Here is a 17,899-nt window from a genome sequence, read left to right on the forward strand (position 1 = left end):
CTGAATAACCTGGCCCCTCCTTGTCTCACTGAGCTCCTTCATGTGCCTCCTCCCTCCTCCTCTGCCCCTCAGCTGGCTGTACCTACTGCCCACTTAGCCACCATGGGTGCTCCAGCTTTTAGCCGCTCAGCCCCAAACCTCTGGAACTCACTCCCCGCTGAACTCCGTCAAATGACCTCTCTGCCCCTTTTGAAATCTCACCTCAAAACCCACTTATTTAAACTCAGCTTCTTACTTTGATGTGTTTTATTTTGTCCTGTTATTGTTATTATTATTATTATTATTATTACATGTACAATAGCATAATCCCCCTTCAGTCCTCAATATGGCAGCGTTCTGTGATCATTGCACTCGCATGTATATCTGTAACAGGTGTCTGGAAGAGACTGACTCACTTCCTTGTGAAGGATGTCCAGAGCGTCACGGATGTGGCCGATCACATTCCGTGGAGAGAAAATAATCTGTGGGAAACAGCGGTGAATGTTTTACACGTCCTGATAGATAAAACACTAAAAGCCACAGGCTGATTTCACTCCTCGCTCTCTAGTCAAAACCTTCAACACAAATCATGCACAGTTTACACAGTGTGTCAGAGAATTTGGCACATTAAAATAAATAAAAAAAACTGTCATGTGTCTTTACTCACAGAGTCTGTACAGAAGTCGCAGATGTCATTTCCAGCCACAAACATGGTGATAACCTTCCAGTCATTGTGAAAGTCTATCCTCTGTGACAAATAGGACGAGACAGCTGAGATACTCAATGTTCTTTAAAAATAATTAAAGACATAGATTTTGGATGAACTTACCGGGTCTGTTTTCATTTTATCCACCACAATGCGAACTTGCCCCACCATGTCACTGGAACCAACAAAAATGTTTGATTTTAAAAGCTTCCTAAGTGGTTTTAACCTAAAATATCCTTCTGGAAGATCTTGAAACATATTGCAACTGATCAGAAACTGTTGTATCCATATTTACAGCTCAGTAATGGAGTAAATGGAGCTTAGCTTTACTGTATGCTCATTCTATCATTTCAGAGGCACTATGTCATACCGGCTTTTGGCCCCTGCCACGGCCTGGTTAAGGAAGGCCTCTGGCTTGTTCTCTTTACCCTGTCCCACGGCGAATCCAGTCACATTGGGGCTGAACTCCTTCAGGATGTCTGTTTCACAATATTACAAAAAGGGGGAGTAAAAAAAAAAGTGTCCTTGTAGTCAAATGAGTGATTTTGAATGAGCCTACAGGGTCACTTTGTAAGACTCAAATACTCCCACAAACATGGTAAACAGATAAATATAAACCAAGTGAAGTCACAAAACAACATACTGGGCAGAGTTGTGACTGTGGTGATGTTGGCGTCTCCACCGATGCTGCAAAGAGACAGAAGACAGTGTAAGTGGTGATTTTGAAGGACACATGAGTGACATCCTCTCACCTCCAGGACAGGCCTCTGTACTCAGTTATGACCAGCAGAAGGTTATCTGCCTTTGCGCCCACACCGTTAGCAGCCTGAGGAAAACCGTCAACACTGAGAGTTATTACTATGTACATTATAGATGATCCAAACATTGAAGAGCCACTCACTGTGAGAGAGTCTCCCACTGCAGCCACCACTCTGACATCAGCAGGCCTGACCGCGTGCACTGGACAAAACAGTTTGTACAAACGGCCATTTAATAAAAGGGAAAATCACATTATGGACTGCGATAGAGCTAAAATGGCAATAGCGTCTTTCACAGTAGCTAAAAATAGATCGCCGCAAAGCATCATGGGGTGTAAAGCAAGTCAAACGAGCGCTCATTTTGCATGGGAGTCGCTTTGATAGTCAGTCTTTGAAAGTTTTCTGCTACAAAACATGTTCAAATGCAAAGGAACTAAGCTCTATACAGTAGGTGGCGGCATGTGCCTGAAAGAAGAAGAAGAAGGAACTCAGCACCGCTGTTGGGGCAGATCGGACTCTACATTTCCTGAATCACCTGAATTTAAGTCCACCCACCCACCCACACAATGAAATAGTTAGTCCTGAGCCGCGCCGCCATTGTGGTTAACCTGACCAGCATGTTTTTTGAGGTCGGGGAAACTGCTCACGTGAAAGCGAATTCAGGGAGCATAGGACATAATTTTCCGTTCAGATCTTATTCTGAACCCCATTGAGAATCTTTACAATGTGCTGGAGAAGGCTTTACGCAGTGGTTACACTCTCCCATCATCAACACAAGATCTTAGTGAAAATGAATGCCTCACTGATCTTTTGACGTTGCAGAAGCTTATTGAAACAACGCCACAGCGAATGAGCGGTAATCAAAGCTAAAGGTGGTGTACTTGGAAAGGACTGGAGAACTACAGGCTCCTTCGCTACAGGACGATGATCCTGCGTGTTTACCTGAGGTTGGTGTCGAGGTGGATGGACTGCGCTCTGTGCAGGGAATATCAGTGCCAAAAACCTACAAAACATTCAACAAAAGAAGAGTTAAGGCACCTGTAGCTGCTCTTGGAGTTGACCTCTGTGACTGGAGATTTGTTGTTCCGTGCAAATTTATGTTCGATATGAGGCTTTTTGCTTCTGCAAATCTCCTGCTATTTCTACTCATGTTGAAACGCGTTAGCGTGTACTCTCTGTTGTAACCATATGTGAGTATTTCTGTCTGGATATATGAACTATTGATGTGCTACCCGTTACATTTTTTCTATATATTTTTTTTATTTGTGGGAGCTGACACAGGCAGCAGAGGGACTGAGGGGCTCCACTAGGAAACACAAAATCTGGATTTTTCTGCAAACAAATTTATAAATATAGTACAATAAGTACTATGAATAGTATTAGTCATATACCATAAAAAAGTAATTCTTGATTTAAACACTGTAAAATAAGTAAAGGTTTCTTGAAAGAATAATTTTCATTTGATTTGAGTTGGTAAGTAAAATAATCTGCACTTAAATGAAGAAAAAACATTCAATTAGATATGGAATTAGGCAACAAATAAATGAAATTCATTATAAAAGTGTAAAAATACTTCCACAGGCAGATTATCATAATGCAGCCGGTTTTCAGATTTGTATTACTGTGTAATAAGATTAAAATGAGATATGGTCATTAAAAATACACTAGATTGCACAAAATTGCATCTGTTCAATTCAAAATTTCCTGGGGGAGGACCCCCACATCGCCCACTGAAAGATGAATACGGACCTCACTATTTCCAAAATCCTGGTCTGCTCTTAGCAGGGGGTACTTGGAATCATTTCAAATAAAGAAAAGATGAACAAAACTTTCAGCTGTCACCATCAGGGAGGTTAGATGTTGAAGATATTTTATTTATAAAGTCGGTCGAGTCTTGCAGGAACGCCGGAGGTTTTGGACATGATTTTTGATGAACGTGTCCACATATTCAGACACAGCGGCAATAACGAGCCAATCTGGGACGACCTGGGCGACCTGGAGGTTTCAACACATTTTTGTGGATCTTTGGTAATGTGTATAGTATGGGTCGGGTATGATTGGCTTTTTGCAACACAAGAACTCAAACTCAGGCTTGGTCACCCATCCACGTGCTCGTGCACCCTCTAGATATGTCAAGATTTCCCCTTGAAACGCTGAATTGGGATCTGCTGGAAGCTTTTTGAAATAAGTGGTATTAGAGAGTTGGGATAAAATGCTTTATATTGATCTGTGTCTTGTATCACAATCGCCCCTCCCTTATCTGTGGGTTTTATTATTATATCTTCATCATTCATCACTTCATGTAGAGCTTCAGTTGTATCCCTAATTGGCTCGATAATATGTGTGAATATGTGGACACGTTCACCAAAAATCATGTCCAAAACCTCCCGGCGTTCCTGCAAGACTCGAACGACTTTAGAAATATGATATCTTCAATATCTAACTTCCCTGATGATGACGTCTGAAAGAGTGAGACGGTGTGCGGGAGCTTTTGTTCATTTTTGCATTTATTTCCCTGTCTTCGATGCATCCGTCGCACCCTGGGTGTCGGAGTCCACCTTAGCTAAATAAAACAAAGATGAAACTGAGTAGTATTCAAATGACTTTCAAAGGAATGTTCTCGTGGCTTCATTTTGAACACGATACTCTTCCAAATAATGAATAATCTGAGCTTGGCAGATCACTTCATGGACGTATATACTCAGTATGTGTGTCACTCACGGGGTCGAGTGCTGCAGGAGCGCCGCCGTGCGCCCTCTGCTCCCTGTCGGGGGGGGAGTTCATGTGGGTGCGCAGGTACGGCCTCTCCTGTAGCGCAACACAAAACAGGTCAAGGACGGCTCAAAAACACTCCACTCTGCACGGCTACAGTGGACGGAGCCTGATAGCGAGCCTCACCGGGGTGGGACAGGGGATGTGGAGCGGCGGGCTGGCCGTGACCTCTGACCCCTGCAGCGAGGACACCTGCAGCTGAAGACACAGCGGTTAGCAGAGTTCACAGAGGGAGGTAGAAATAACGCAGAAAGAGTAGTTACCACACTTTAATTTGTACTGGCGTAATGTTACTTTGAAGTACTTTCTTATTGTCGAAATATTTTCTCATCTTTGATGAGATGATGATGAAGTTGATAAGTGACAAAAGCAGTATTTCAAAGAAATTTCTTTGTATATCTTTCTTTGTTACTTTCTGTTAGATAAGATTACTTCACAACTGCATCATAAATTAGACTTTTACGCTCAGTTACTCATTAATGAAGTACTAACCCTTACTTACAATACAATACAATGTAAAGACGATGGCTTACATTTGTATTAGCTTGACACCTTTACTTCTATTAAACACGTAGTTGATTTATTTAAAGTGGACATAACTTGCATTATGGTTAAAGTGTGCTTTATTGTCCCCAAAGGAAAATGTGTCCTCTGCATTTGACCCATCCTTCGATGCCACTGGGGCGACTCGTAAGGAGCAGTGGGCGCGGGGACCCATCTCCATGATGTGGAGCCAGGCTGGTGGTCAGAATCACCTGGCTGGAGGATTCACCTATTATACAACATGTATAATAGGTGAATAATAGTAGGGAAACCGGAGTACCCGGAGGGAACCAACACAGGGAGAACATGCAAACTCCACACAGAAAGGCCCCGCCCAGGTGGGAATCGACATCAGGCCCAAAGCGCTTTACAGTGAGGAACCAGTCACCCATTCACTCTCTCACTCACACACCAGTGCACGCAGACACTGAGGAGAGGAGGGTGAAGTGCAGTGCTTCATTTGTACATTAGGAGTTTCAGGAACACTTTTGGTCCAATGTGATGGATTCACAACGACACCTGCAGGAGCCGGAATCAGTCACGCCTCACAACATAAATGCAGTAGTCTCGCCAACCAGACTCCGCTTCTTTACAGAAGAGGGTCTGGCAACACTCCATTGCGCGCTTTCAAAGGAAGTGACGCAGCGATATGGAGCCTACTGACCAATCAGAGCAGCTCCCTGAACGGGCGTCACGTTGTTGCGCCTTTGTTTTGTGGTTTTTCAACACAAGCGACCACTTCATGTAATGCTCCGGTATGCTTGTATTCTGAAGTTTTTCTGACATAAACGACAGAAGTCATTTACTGAACTCCGTGTGGCAGGAGCGCCATTGTTAATTTCCGAATGATACAACTTTCTTGTCTCTGTTTCTGTCGTCACATCCGCTATGTTCTCATTGGCTGCTCTGCGCTTCGGTTGTCCCACATTAGTCCCGCCTCAAGCAGCAGCTTTTCTACGACAGGGTCGCCAGACTAGTCTCCTGTTTATTAATGAATAAACATCGGAGATTAGTCTGAATGCCAGGCTATAAATGCAGAGGGTGTTGAAACGCCTCAGCCCTGCGCGAGCATGTCAGCCCTCAGCTCGTACAGTTCAAACTTATGAATCAGCACGGGCTGTGTTGGATTTTATCTCAAAGGGAAGTTGGAATGCCCTCTACAGGCGACAGTGGGAAGTGAACGTGCTAAAACATTTACACAAGCAGTCATTGTTTGCTTCCAGCCTGCTAACAAAACAAATTAATGGCGATGTAAGAAACATACACCGGTCAAAACGCCTTTTCATGTATTGTTTTTTTCTTTTATTTCAAGTCTGTTTACATTGTAGATACTCGCTGAACAAGAAAAAAAAATGTTTAAATAGATTCTTTGCTTTGATTACTGCTTTACACACTTTGGACATTGTCTCAGTGGGCTTCACAAGGTCATCAAGGGAATAGTTTCGGCTCCACAGACTAAAACCATTTGAAGGATGATCTTAATGAAGCTCATTGAGAAAATGCAGAGGATAGAGGGTGGCGTTATTTTACCCTTTTTCGTTTTCTACATAATCCTGTGTGTTCATTCATAGTTTAATGTCTTCAGTGAGAATCCCACAATGTTACTAGTGTTGAAAATAAAGAAAATCTGAAAAAGTGTTTCCAAACTTGTGACATATACTGTAGTTCAGGGGTAGGCAAGTTTGCCCGGTGGAGGGCCGGTTTTCTTCATCGTCAAAAGACCAAGGGCCAAAAGGACCAATTATACAAAATAATCTGAATTAAGAAAAAACTTGTGCTTGTTCCATTGGCAAGAATAGGTTTTATCTGCTTTAAGGCCTGACCAAATCCACTCCATCTTTAGATTAAATGTATTAATTCAAGTAGATTTAAGTCATTTCTTAGTATTCTTAGAGTCGTTTAGGATTATGGCCTAAAAGGCTGCTCTGCTAAGACATTTTAAGGAATTGACAGTATTTTTAACATTTCTAGAGCACTTTAACAGGCATTTGATCTCTGATTTGGGTCATAATATTTCTCAAAATCATCTCGAGGGCCAGAGTTTGATGATGGAGGGCCGATTTTGGCCCCCGAGCCTGATGTTGCCTACCCCTGCTGTAGTTTAACCCCTTAACTCCCACCTGAACCGAGCACATTTTCTCCAGTTTGGCTTTACCCCAGTCCAAAAGCTTCTGGAAAAAAGCTGTGAAAATAGCAACAAAACTGAGACGAAAACAATGATGGAAATGTGACAAAAAAGTGAGAAAACATTGACAAAAAAGTGACGAAAAATTGATGAAAAAGTGGCAAAAATGTCACAAAAATGTCACAAAAATGTCACAAGAAACTGACAAGAAATTGACAAAAATATGACAAAAATATGACAAAAAAATGACAAAAAATGACAAAAAATGACAAAAAATGACAAAAAATGTGACAAAAAAATGACAAAAATGAGACAAAAAATGACAAAAATGTGACCAAAAAATGATGAAAAAATGACAAAAATGTGACAAAAAATGACCAAAAAAATGACAAAAATGTAACAAAATGTGACCAAAATGTGACCAAAAATGACAAAAAGGGACAAAAAAGTTACAAAAATCAGTTGAACACCCACAAAAAAATGATGGAAAAACAAAAATCTGATGACGTGAGGAAAAAGATCCTCTCGGTTCAGGCGGGAGTTAAGAGGTTAAGTGAAGACCAGTAGTGGAGTGAAGTCTTGAGCGGTGTGGAATTGGCCAACAGGAGGCGCTGCGGGGCTACGTTCCTGCTGGTTAATGCAAAGTGAGAACTACTTCATGCTTTTTTTTTTACATTCATTTCACCTCTCTGCCAAGTGAAAGCCAATTCCCCATAATATGTCCACTTTAAAGCGACTATCTTTAGGTTAATATTCACCCACCTCCGATAGTGGCAATAACAATCAACTCTAATTTCATTTCAACATCCACAGTGCTTTCAATGCAATCCAGAATCATTACTGCTTCATCATCAGGTTGATTAGGTTATAAAGAGCTCTTTTGACGTGTCTTTTATAGGCATTAGTCAATGTGTGAAGAAACCCTCCACAGCTGTAGCTATCCTGCCGTGCATCAGGTTAATCTTTACATCTTTTATCGACAGCAATCTCCTCTGACTGCGATAAGGCTGTGCTGTATCGCTTTTTATCTGCCTTTGGCTTCAGTGTGACCGGCACAAAGGGTCATTTTCACTGTCAAACAAACCTCTCTTTTTCCTCTTTGTTTCCCGCAAAAGTGTGAAGAAACTTTAGCACCCCCCAGGATTGTAAAGTGCTTACCATGTGAGTCCACAGCTGAAGGGCTATGCTGTTTACATCTGACACTGAGTTCACCTGGGGGGAAACACACACATGCACACAAATTAGTGAGGCTGAGTCGGTTAAACATTAAAGCCACACAGTGTAACATTCTAGACTATAGTTATCGTTGTGTCACAAAAGCAACTAAACTAGAAACAAACATGGAACGCAGGAAACACCACGGAGACAAGATGCGTGTTATGATGTTCTTCATCCATGATAAACACCCGTAATTCGATGTCTATTGGACGAAATGTTGCGCAGTGTGGCTTTAATTTTGCGACGACATTCCGCAGAAGTACTCACGGATTCTGTTATGACCGGAACAGGCTGCATAAGCACACTGAACTCATCGCTGTGCCATTTCTCGTCCTCCACCAAACTTCCTAATGAGTCCTGGGAGAATTAGAGATTGAAAAAAAAAAAAACATTTTTAAAGTGATAAACAGAAACAAATTAACCTCTTACCACCCGCCTAAACCGAATGCCTTCTGTCCTCTTCGGCTATAGGCCTGTGTAACACCTCATTTGAAAGCTAAGACCCATAAAACTGATCTTTTTCCTCGCGTTGTTGCTGTGTTGTGTCACCTTTTGTATGTTTTTTTTGTTGTCACATTTATGTTGAATTTTTGTTACATTTTTGTTGAGTTTTTGTCACATTTTTGTTGAATTTTTGTCACTTTTTTGTTGAGTTTTTGTCACTTTTTGTTGAATTTTTGTGACATTTTTGATGAATTTTTGTGACATTTTTGTTGAATTTTTGTGACATTTTTGTTGAATTTGTGTCGAATTTTTGTCACATTTTTGTTGAGTTTTTGTCACTTTTTGGTAGAGTTTTTGTCACATTTTTGTTGAATTTTTGTCACTTTTTGGTAGAGTTTTTGTCACATTTTTGTTGAATTTTTGTCATATATTTGTCAAATCTTTGTCACATCTTTGTTGAATTTTTGTCACTTTTTGGTAGAGTTTTTGTCACATTTTTGTTGAATTTTTGTCACATTTTTGTTGAATTTTTGTCACATTTTTGTTGCATTTACATCCGTGTTTTCTTCTCATTTTTTGTGGCTGTTTTGGTGCTTCTTTCCCCAAGAAGGGGTAATTGGGGTAAAGCCAAACTGGAGAAAATGGGATCTGTTCAGGTGGGAGTTACAACTTTAAAGCAAACTTTTGTACCTGCAGTGTTTTCAGAAGAGTGGCTTGACGCAGCCGTCGATTCACGCGCTCATTTCCGAGGCATTCGCACGAGCTACGGGGAAAGTTAAAGTTAACAGTGTGAAATGAAGTGAAATATGTGTGCGAACCGTACCTGTCCTGCTCCTCAGGTCCACTCCACACGGCCACATGAACCAGGGAGCGGCGCAACTGCAAATGCAATTCATTCACATATTTCAAAATTAAATTGCATTAAAAAGCATATTATCAACACAGTGTTAAAGAGGAGGTAGTCTGCTTTTTGCTTTATGTCTTTCTTTATCACTGTCTTACACTTTGTTGGTTAGAAAATGCATTATTGACCTAAAACAGCTGAAACTAAATATCCTATAGCAGAGGTAGGCAACGTCAGGCCTGGGGACCAAATCTGGCCCTCCAGGACAGAACCTCTGGCCCCTAAGATGAATTTGAGAAATATTATTATGCAAATAAGAGATCAAATACATGATAAAGTACCAGTGTTAATTTTGACAACATATTTTAATTCAGTTTTAGTCTTTTGATGAAAATGTAATTCAGTTTTAGTCTAGTTTTAGTCAAATTTACATTTACATGATCTGAGGCTCTTTCAAACTGTCAATAGAAGTTTGGATGATTTTAGTCTCTTCTTTTCATTTTTATTTAGTCTTATTTTAGTCGACTAAAATATCTGGACATTTTAGTCATAGTTTTAGTTTTTAGTATTTAGTATTTAGTTTTAGTCCAATTTTAGTCGTCAAAAATATCACTTTGACTAAAATTGAGACTAAATACTTTAGTCGACGAAATTAACACTGTAAAGTACTCTAAAAATGTAGTATTATTAAAATGTACTAACTGAACATCCCACTTGGACATATATAACAGTGACCCAAAGGTTTTTCTTCCATGTTTTCCATCTGAAACTGCATGGAAACACACCAGAGTCTGTTAAAATGAACAATATTGGGTTGTTTTGATCTTTTAAAAGCGTATCTACTGCTTGTTCAATAAAAAAATTGGTTTAAAATACAATATTTTATACGATGTACGACAAATTACAGTTGAATTTGGGTCTTGGCTTGTCATCCGTCCCGAATCCAGAACCACTTGGCATTTGCAGTAAAAAAGTCAGGCTATAATGTTCAGGCTATAATGGTGAGGTTCCGCCCTTGGTGTTTTGGCAATGATGAAAATCGGCCCTCCACGACGCAAACTTGCCTACCCCTGTCCTATAGTTTCACTTCCTGATTTTCACACATTCTCCACATAAGCCCCTCCCACTCCCTCCCTCCTCTAATTTTGCATGGCTGCAATGAAGCCACGGCGACTGGCATGAGATAGAGAGGTGAAGAAAGCCTTTCATGGATATGTAGAGCCTCAGGAGGAGCTTTTTGGGAGCTGTCGCTGCAATGCTAAGAACAGCCACTGGGAAAGATTTAAAGATTACTCAAAGGTGCGCTAACTCCAGTTCTGTTTTTGATGAGAGAGCAACATTGTATCTTAATGCGCCTAACTCAACGCCTAATTCAACTAAATCTATTTCTTTCCAACCATGCCATATTTTAAGGTTTATGTGGGTGGCTATAGGTAATGCTAGAAAAAATATTGAAAAACTAATACTCACGATTATTTTGGTCATAATTGAAATCACGATCATTCAAACAATTATTTGTTGCCTTTAAAAAAATATATTTATTTTATTTATATATTTATTATTTTAAAAAAAACTCGATTAAGGAGAGGTCTCTGTTTCACACCTGCCCCCTGCTGGCCAGCCCTCACACCTGCGCAAGCAAACTGAGCAGCGCGGCCTGATGACATCATCACACAGACAGTTCGTTTTTATGTCAGGCAAAGGCATGAGCCATGGCACGTGAAATGCGAAGGGAAAATAATCCTAGTTCCATGAAATAATGCAAGTCTGCTTTGCAAAAAAATAAAAAATTCAATGAAAAAAATAAATAATCCATTTTTTTTTTTTTATTATGCTAATTTTGTAATCGTCTAGTGTGATAATCTAAATTGTAGTCGAATTTCGTTTAATTGCACAGCCCTAGGTAATGCTAGCACCCAGAACAGCTAAAACACTGGTTGTGGAGGCTTTGAAAACCAAGCAGAGCTTTGGCAGGAATCACAGGATTGAGCATTGCAGACTTGGTTTAGCATAGGCTACGTAATTAATCATGTGGTCTTGGGTTGGCATCTTTTTGCAGGCCTCTGTCGTTTTTATAGACACGAGTGGTATAGCACTGATACTCAATATCAGCAGCTACATTATGCCTAAGTGTTGGTAGCGGATTGTGTAGCACTGAAACAACCCTAAACAGCACTGAAATGGCGAAATGGGCAATCATACGTAGTTGGCTCTGCTCACATCTTAAACAGTGTAAAAGCTCAAGATGATGTTGAGCTTGTGATACTGCAGCACAACAGGTCCTGTCACCTGGTTTTGAATGAGCAGAAGAGCTTCCTCCACGCCCTGGACCACAGCAGTAGCATCTTCAGTCACCTGCAGCACACGCAGCTGTGGTTAAACTCCATTCAGGGATGATTCAGGAGGAGACGGCGTGACGCGAGCAGACAACTTACATGTGCTGAACACGGACACAAGGAGTTTACTGGGACCAACAGCAACAGAAGTTTCCAATGCGTCTCCTGAAGCCGAAACAAGACGCTGCATTTAAAGTGCGTATGACACATTGGGCACACTTTTTGCTAAAACATAGTTCACACAATTATATCTAAGATTTTGCTAAACATTTTACTCATCTTTCTTTAGTTCATTTTGGTGATGTTTATAGCTTCACTTCCTTATTGGACACTGACACGAAGTGACATAGATAGAGGAAAACAGCTTTAAAGGATCTATATCCTGCTATTTTAGCCATTACAAGTTAAGTATAGGCATTTATATGAATGATTGTACCTCTACCGCTATTGAGCACTCATTTTTGTGATAAATATAAGTGTTTTCTGGAGGTATTTTTCGAACCCGGAAGACACAACGCTTCGATTCAGTTAACTCCGCCCCCTCTCTCCGCGCATACTTTACCGTAATAAATAAATAAACAGCAATAAGTGAAGATACTTCACAATGCAGTTATACGGAGTTGACATCTGCAACACAGCTTCATAAATGACTAACACACACAAGTTAATATGCTAACACACAAGCTAACCCGCGTTTGGACTGACTCACCGCTCTGGTCCATCGCTGTTTACATTATGGGACTTTTTTTCTCTTTGCATCTCTCTTCCGACAGAAATAATGAAAAAGCTGTTTTACAAATTAAAATCCGTCCGTAAACATAGAATTAAGACATTACATTACAGACGTCGAGCACTTCCGTTCCGCTGTGTCGACACAACTGAACACTCAGTCGTTCACCAGGAGAGGGAGGAGCAGCTGCTCAGAGAGCAGGATTCAGGAGGGTTACTGAGAGCTGCGTGAATGAAGCCACAAACCACTCTGGGGGTGTTTTTGATAAGGAAATAGCATAACAACATGGCTAAAAGCTCTAAAAAGTCGATTTTGCATGATATAGGACCTTTAAAAGTTGCAACCATGTTATGTCAATGGGAAACGAGTCAAACGGCTCTGGAACTTTACCTTTATCTATGTTACATCTTGTCAGTAGCTTAAAGATTAAAGGGACTATACGGATTTTAAAAATGTTACAATTATGTATTTTCCTCCCCCAACATGTTCCAACAAGGTCCTAATGTGAAGAATGAGCCCAGACATGTTCACCACAACTGCCTCTAAAATCCTGCACTGTCACTCAAAAAGGTGTTAATTCGGCCCGAAGTGCCGTCATGCACGAGCTTAATATAGAAGGTGCAGTTACACGTATGACCTAAGGTGGCAGTAGTGAGTATAAAATGGCTAACTTGCATCTAGCCCCTTTGAAATAACTTTTATTGCAACATTTCTTCATTAAAGGTGCACTATGTAGATTTTTTCGTGCTTTCAGTGACCTAGTGGCTGCTCGGGCGGTTAGCTTAGCGCTTTTACTTACCATCCCGGTGGACCCTAAGATGCTCTATTATCAATTGTTTTTCAGATTTCTGGCAGGTTTTCGCTGCTGATTGAACCGTCTACATGGCAACGGGTACATTTCATTCCAAAAAAAGAAGAAATCCTAAAAAACTTTAAATTAAATCAATCCTGAAGCATCATAGGGGCCACCAGGATGGAAAGTAAAGAAAGGTGCAAACCCATACAGCCACTAGGCCACTAAAAGGTCAAATCTGCATTACTACATTACTATCAACTTGTTTTTATTTTTTTTTACATAAAAAAGTTGCATAGTGCACCTTTAAGTTGCTGCTTCACTTAAATAAAATGATAATTATGACCTACAACAGATGTTATCCATCTAATAAAGTTATATTTTCAAAAGCATTCAAACCTGTCATGTGTACTTTAAAGGGACTAAAGAGTTTTTGTTTTTTTTTGTTTTTTTTAATTAGGTATTTTCCTCCCCTATTTGTTCCAGCCATGTCCTAATGTGTAGAATGAGCCCAGACCTGTTCACCACGACTGCCTCTAAAATCCTGCTCTGTCACTCAAAAGGTTTTTACTTAGAAGGGTGAACTACTTTTTTAGCAACTTTTGAAGTGAAAAAAAAAAGCTTATATTTGACCTTTTAGTGACTGGCGTGGCGTTATGGGTGCAGCATGGCAACTTTGCTTTTCCTCACAGTGGTCGCTATGACGCTCCAGGATCAGTTGTTTTTGTGGGTTTGTACCAGAATTTGGCCAGAAACCCCAAAAGAATTGATTCTATACAGACGGCATCTCGTCATAGAAGGGGGCGTGGCTTCGCCGAGGGGGAAAATAGAATCTTTAGAGAAACACAATTTTCCACTCTTTTTTGCCATTTTCTGGTGGAATATCAACGTATTTATCACACACAAATAAAGTCAAGTCTAAATCAGGTCCATATGGATATTTTCTCACAGCAGATTGTTCAGTAGAAGTGAAAAAACGGCAGTTGTAGCTAGCGCGAGCTAACCGTTAGCATTAGCCCGATGCTAACATGTAGCATCAAGTTAGCATTCTCCGTTATTCATGTATTTATGGGCTGTTGAACCACTTTGCTCCTCCCCATGTGTTTGTATCATTATTTAGTAGAAACTATGTTCAGATTTCAGCATTTGTTAAAGTAGCTTTTGAATAATTAGAGAAAATATAAATTCAAAATTGTTTTCCCCCTTAACTGTTTTTAAAAATGACCATATATGGGCGATTCCAGAGATGCCGTCTGTATCTATAAAGTCACTGAGTCACTACAAGATCAAAAGTTTCATAGTGCACCTTTAAGGGTCAAAGTTATGTCTCGAACAATCGGATCAAAACTGAGCTGCATTCTTGAGGTTCTGAGCTTTCAAATGAGGACTGGTCACTTCAGTACGCAGCTTATGACCACCCAGGTTCGCCCCCCCCCCCCCATTTCAGATGAATGTTTAATCCTACTTGTGAAAGATGTTGGGATATTTCCTTAACTTCCTCCAAAAGCGTCCTGAAAAACATGCAGTGACACAGTTTAGCCACTTTCATTTATTTACTGTAATATTGTAATTCACCTTTGCTCTGCAGAGTCTTCGACCTTCTGGGTGCCGACATCAGGGTTGAACATGGACAGCAGCTCTGTTTCAAACACAGAAAAAACCCGTCACGTTTCTGAACTCCACAGGGGAAATAAAAAAAGCTCATAATTCACGCGTTGACAACAGTGAGACGGGATTGCTGTGTAAAGTGAAGGTCAACGGCCTCTGTTTACAGCCTTTAGAGTCATTCTTTCAAAAGATAAGTCAGCGGAACAAAAAGATTACTTTCAAGACTCTAATCAACAAAGAGCACGGGCCGGATTGTTCAAAGGCACGATCGGACTCACCAGAGACTCGGGCGACGACTCGGGCGGCTTCATCTCTAGTAAAAATGAAAGACAATGTGATTTATCATTTCAAAGGGTCTCATGAACCATATAAGTAAAAGTCCTATTTAAAGTTAAAACACAAAACGTTCTGCTAATGACCAGTACGACACAGAAAATGTAAAGAATGAAAAAGAAGGATTTGGATGAACACCTAAACTAAACCTTAACTCCCACCTGAACCGAGCACATTTTCTCCTGTTTGGCTTTACCCCAATCCAAAAGCTTCTGGGAAAAAAGGTGTGAAAATAGCGACCGAACTGAGATGAAAACAATGATGAAGATGTGACAAAAAAGTGAGAAAATTTTGACAAAAAAGTGACGAAAAAATGACAAAAATGTGACCAAAAATGACAAAAATTTTGACAAAACACAATAAAAAATGACAAAAAATGACAAAAAATGTGACAAAAATTTACAAAAATGTGACAAAAAAATGACATAAAATTGACAAAAAATGTGACAAAAAAAATGTGACAAAAAAATGACAAAAAATTGATTAAAAAAAATGACAAAAAAGTTAAAAATGACAAAAAATGACAAAAAAATGTGACAAAAAATTGACAAAAATGTGACAAAAAATGACAAAAAAAATTGCTCCTATTTTATTTCAAGTTTTGTACCATGGAGACGGTTCAATCAGCGGTGAAAACCTAAAAAACAATTGGTCCTGATCAGGAGGGTAAGTCAAGGCGCTATACTAACCACCCATAGAGCACCTGGTTCACTGAAAGGTCAAATACGCACTTATAGGATTTTTTTTAATTTTACATACAAGTTGGGTGAAATGTTACGAGTTATGGCTTTAACATTAAAATAGTAAATGAGATAATATTAAAAAGAAAAGGTGATTTCTATATTTGTCAAATGGCCCAGCGCTGCATAACTGTATATTTGTGTGTTTATACCTGTGTGAGGCTGGGGCTCCCAGGGCGGAGACTGAGGAAATGTCACCCGGCACCAGAGCATGCACTGGTATGAAAAACAAAAAGCAATATATTGTTACATATTCTCATTCATCTGTTTGCCAAGAAACTATAACGCTATTGCCTTCTAACAGAGATTTAGACACTTCTTTTCCTTCTGAAGCCTAAAAGTAAAATGCATTGTGAATATACTTTTTTTTTTTTTTAGAAACAGTGTCCTTTCAAAGTGCTTTGGTTTGATACACAAAGAATAGCAGTCATTGGTGCACAAACATGAACTTCACTGTCATAAACGGTGTTTGGAATAACGGCGTTTAAAAGAACAGCGTTAGGTAACAACGTTATTTTTTCAGTAACGGAGTAATCTAATTCATTACTCTCCTCGTCGTTACAACGCCGTTATTGTTACTGGGTAAACAAAGTGGCATGTTACAATTGGGCTGAATGAAGCGGTGTCAGCATGGGGAGAGCAGGGGAGAGGGTGGGCGGAGTCTCACGGAGCAGAACACGCACATCTGACTGTCCGTCCAGAGTGCTGCATCGCGCTCTCTGCTCAACTACTCGTGTCCCCGACCTGGCTTGTCATCCCCACAGCGCGGTGCGGCCATGGGGGAAAATCGAGTTGGTGATCATTGATCAGTAGTGTTGGAACTTATTTTTAACCCAGAGACGCAGTGGACGCGGTGGAGACGCGGTGGAGACGCGTCTTTCTCCCTCTCTCTCTCAGAGCCTTTTTCTTCCTCTCTCCCCGCTCTCCGCTCCACAGAACAGTGCAGGCGACTAACCTTCTCGGGCATGTAAACTTATATTTGCTGATGATTGTTTTCCGTTTTGCCTGATGAATGAACAGAGACACTTCATGCCTGTGAGTGAAGTCTGCCCTGAACGTTGGCACAAGTTACTCCTGTTCCTCGTCATTCTCTTTGAATACGGCCGTTTTCCTATTAATAAAACAGCAGCGCAAACACAATACCACTCAGTCACAGGGGCCTGTGACTGAGGCCCCTGTGACTGAGTGGTACAGGGGCCTCAAAGATGTTCATTCAGTTACTATGAACATCTTTGAACATCTTTGAACACCTGTCTGTTCTAACCATTTCAAGTGACATGTGAAAACAGCAACAGCAGCAAAAAATCCAAATTCTTTGACACATAGCAACTTTTTTTTTTTAAACAGTAACGCAAATAGTTACTTTCCCTGGTAACGAGTTACTTTTAATATAGAGTAATTCAGTTACTAACTCAGGTACTTTTTGGAACAAGTAGTGAGTTACTATAACTAATTACTTTTTAAAAGTAACGTTCCCAACACTGGTCATGAAGATGTGTTTGCTTATAGTACGTGTGCTCTGAACGGCACATGAGTGACAGGGACGCCCACACGGCTCGTCACCACCTGCAGATGACACTTATTTGGACTTTATGTTATGTTATTGCCTTTTTTACTTTTCTGTTTTATTGTCTTGATGTTCTGTGAGCCCTGTGAGGCAGCTCCAGTTGGGATATTGGGCTGTACAAAACCATTGATTGAAAATGGATTACAATTTGCTCTGATTGTACATGAATAGGAGACACCTGCTTACCTGACAGTGAGGGGGCTAGGGGGGCCGGCGTTGGCGTGCACAGGATGGAGTTATAGAAGTCCGTCTGCAGAACAAAGCGAAGCAGCTAAGCACAAGGCAGCACTGACCGAGTCCACACAACAGTGCACATCAATACCTCTGAGTTTTCAGTCCGTCGCTCATCACGGCCAGCGCCAGCGAGGACGCCTCCTGTGTGGAAGGATGAGACGAACATGAT

General features: G+C 40.5%; 1 protein-coding gene across 1 annotated transcript in view; it reads right to left on the bottom strand.

The window, feature by feature from the left end:
- The window catches only part of plb1 (phospholipase B1), a 35,787-nt gene extending 17,888 nt beyond the window's left edge, over positions 1-17,899 (bottom strand). Inside the window, exons 1-21 of the mRNA XM_079574208.1 lie at positions 17,819-17,899; positions 17,683-17,746; positions 16,082-16,145; positions 15,135-15,169; positions 14,824-14,887; positions 14,714-14,759; positions 11,679-11,744; positions 9,369-9,424; positions 9,236-9,308; positions 8,369-8,458; positions 8,042-8,095; positions 4,342-4,413; positions 4,165-4,251; positions 2,386-2,446; positions 1,587-1,645; positions 1,438-1,511; positions 1,329-1,372; positions 1,056-1,164; positions 809-860; positions 647-727; positions 396-461 (exon numbers count right to left, since the gene is read on the bottom strand). Of these exons, the coding sequence (XP_079430334.1) occupies positions 396-461; positions 647-727; positions 809-860; positions 1,056-1,164; positions 1,329-1,372; positions 1,438-1,511; positions 1,587-1,645; positions 2,386-2,446; positions 4,165-4,251; positions 4,342-4,413; positions 8,042-8,095; positions 8,369-8,458; positions 9,236-9,308; positions 9,369-9,424; positions 11,679-11,744; positions 14,714-14,759; positions 14,824-14,887; positions 15,135-15,169; positions 16,082-16,145; positions 17,683-17,746; positions 17,819-17,896 (1,395 nt within the window). The 5' untranslated portion in view covers positions 17,897-17,899. The remainder of the gene's footprint in view (positions 1-395; positions 462-646; positions 728-808; positions 861-1,055; positions 1,165-1,328; positions 1,373-1,437; positions 1,512-1,586; positions 1,646-2,385; positions 2,447-4,164; positions 4,252-4,341; positions 4,414-8,041; positions 8,096-8,368; positions 8,459-9,235; positions 9,309-9,368; positions 9,425-11,678; positions 11,745-14,713; positions 14,760-14,823; positions 14,888-15,134; positions 15,170-16,081; positions 16,146-17,682; positions 17,747-17,818) is intronic.

This window comes from Gobius niger, assembly GCF_951799975.1.
Source record: "Gobius niger genome assembly, chromosome: 16".
NCBI lineage: Eukaryota > Metazoa > Chordata > Actinopteri > Gobiiformes > Gobiidae > Gobius > Gobius niger.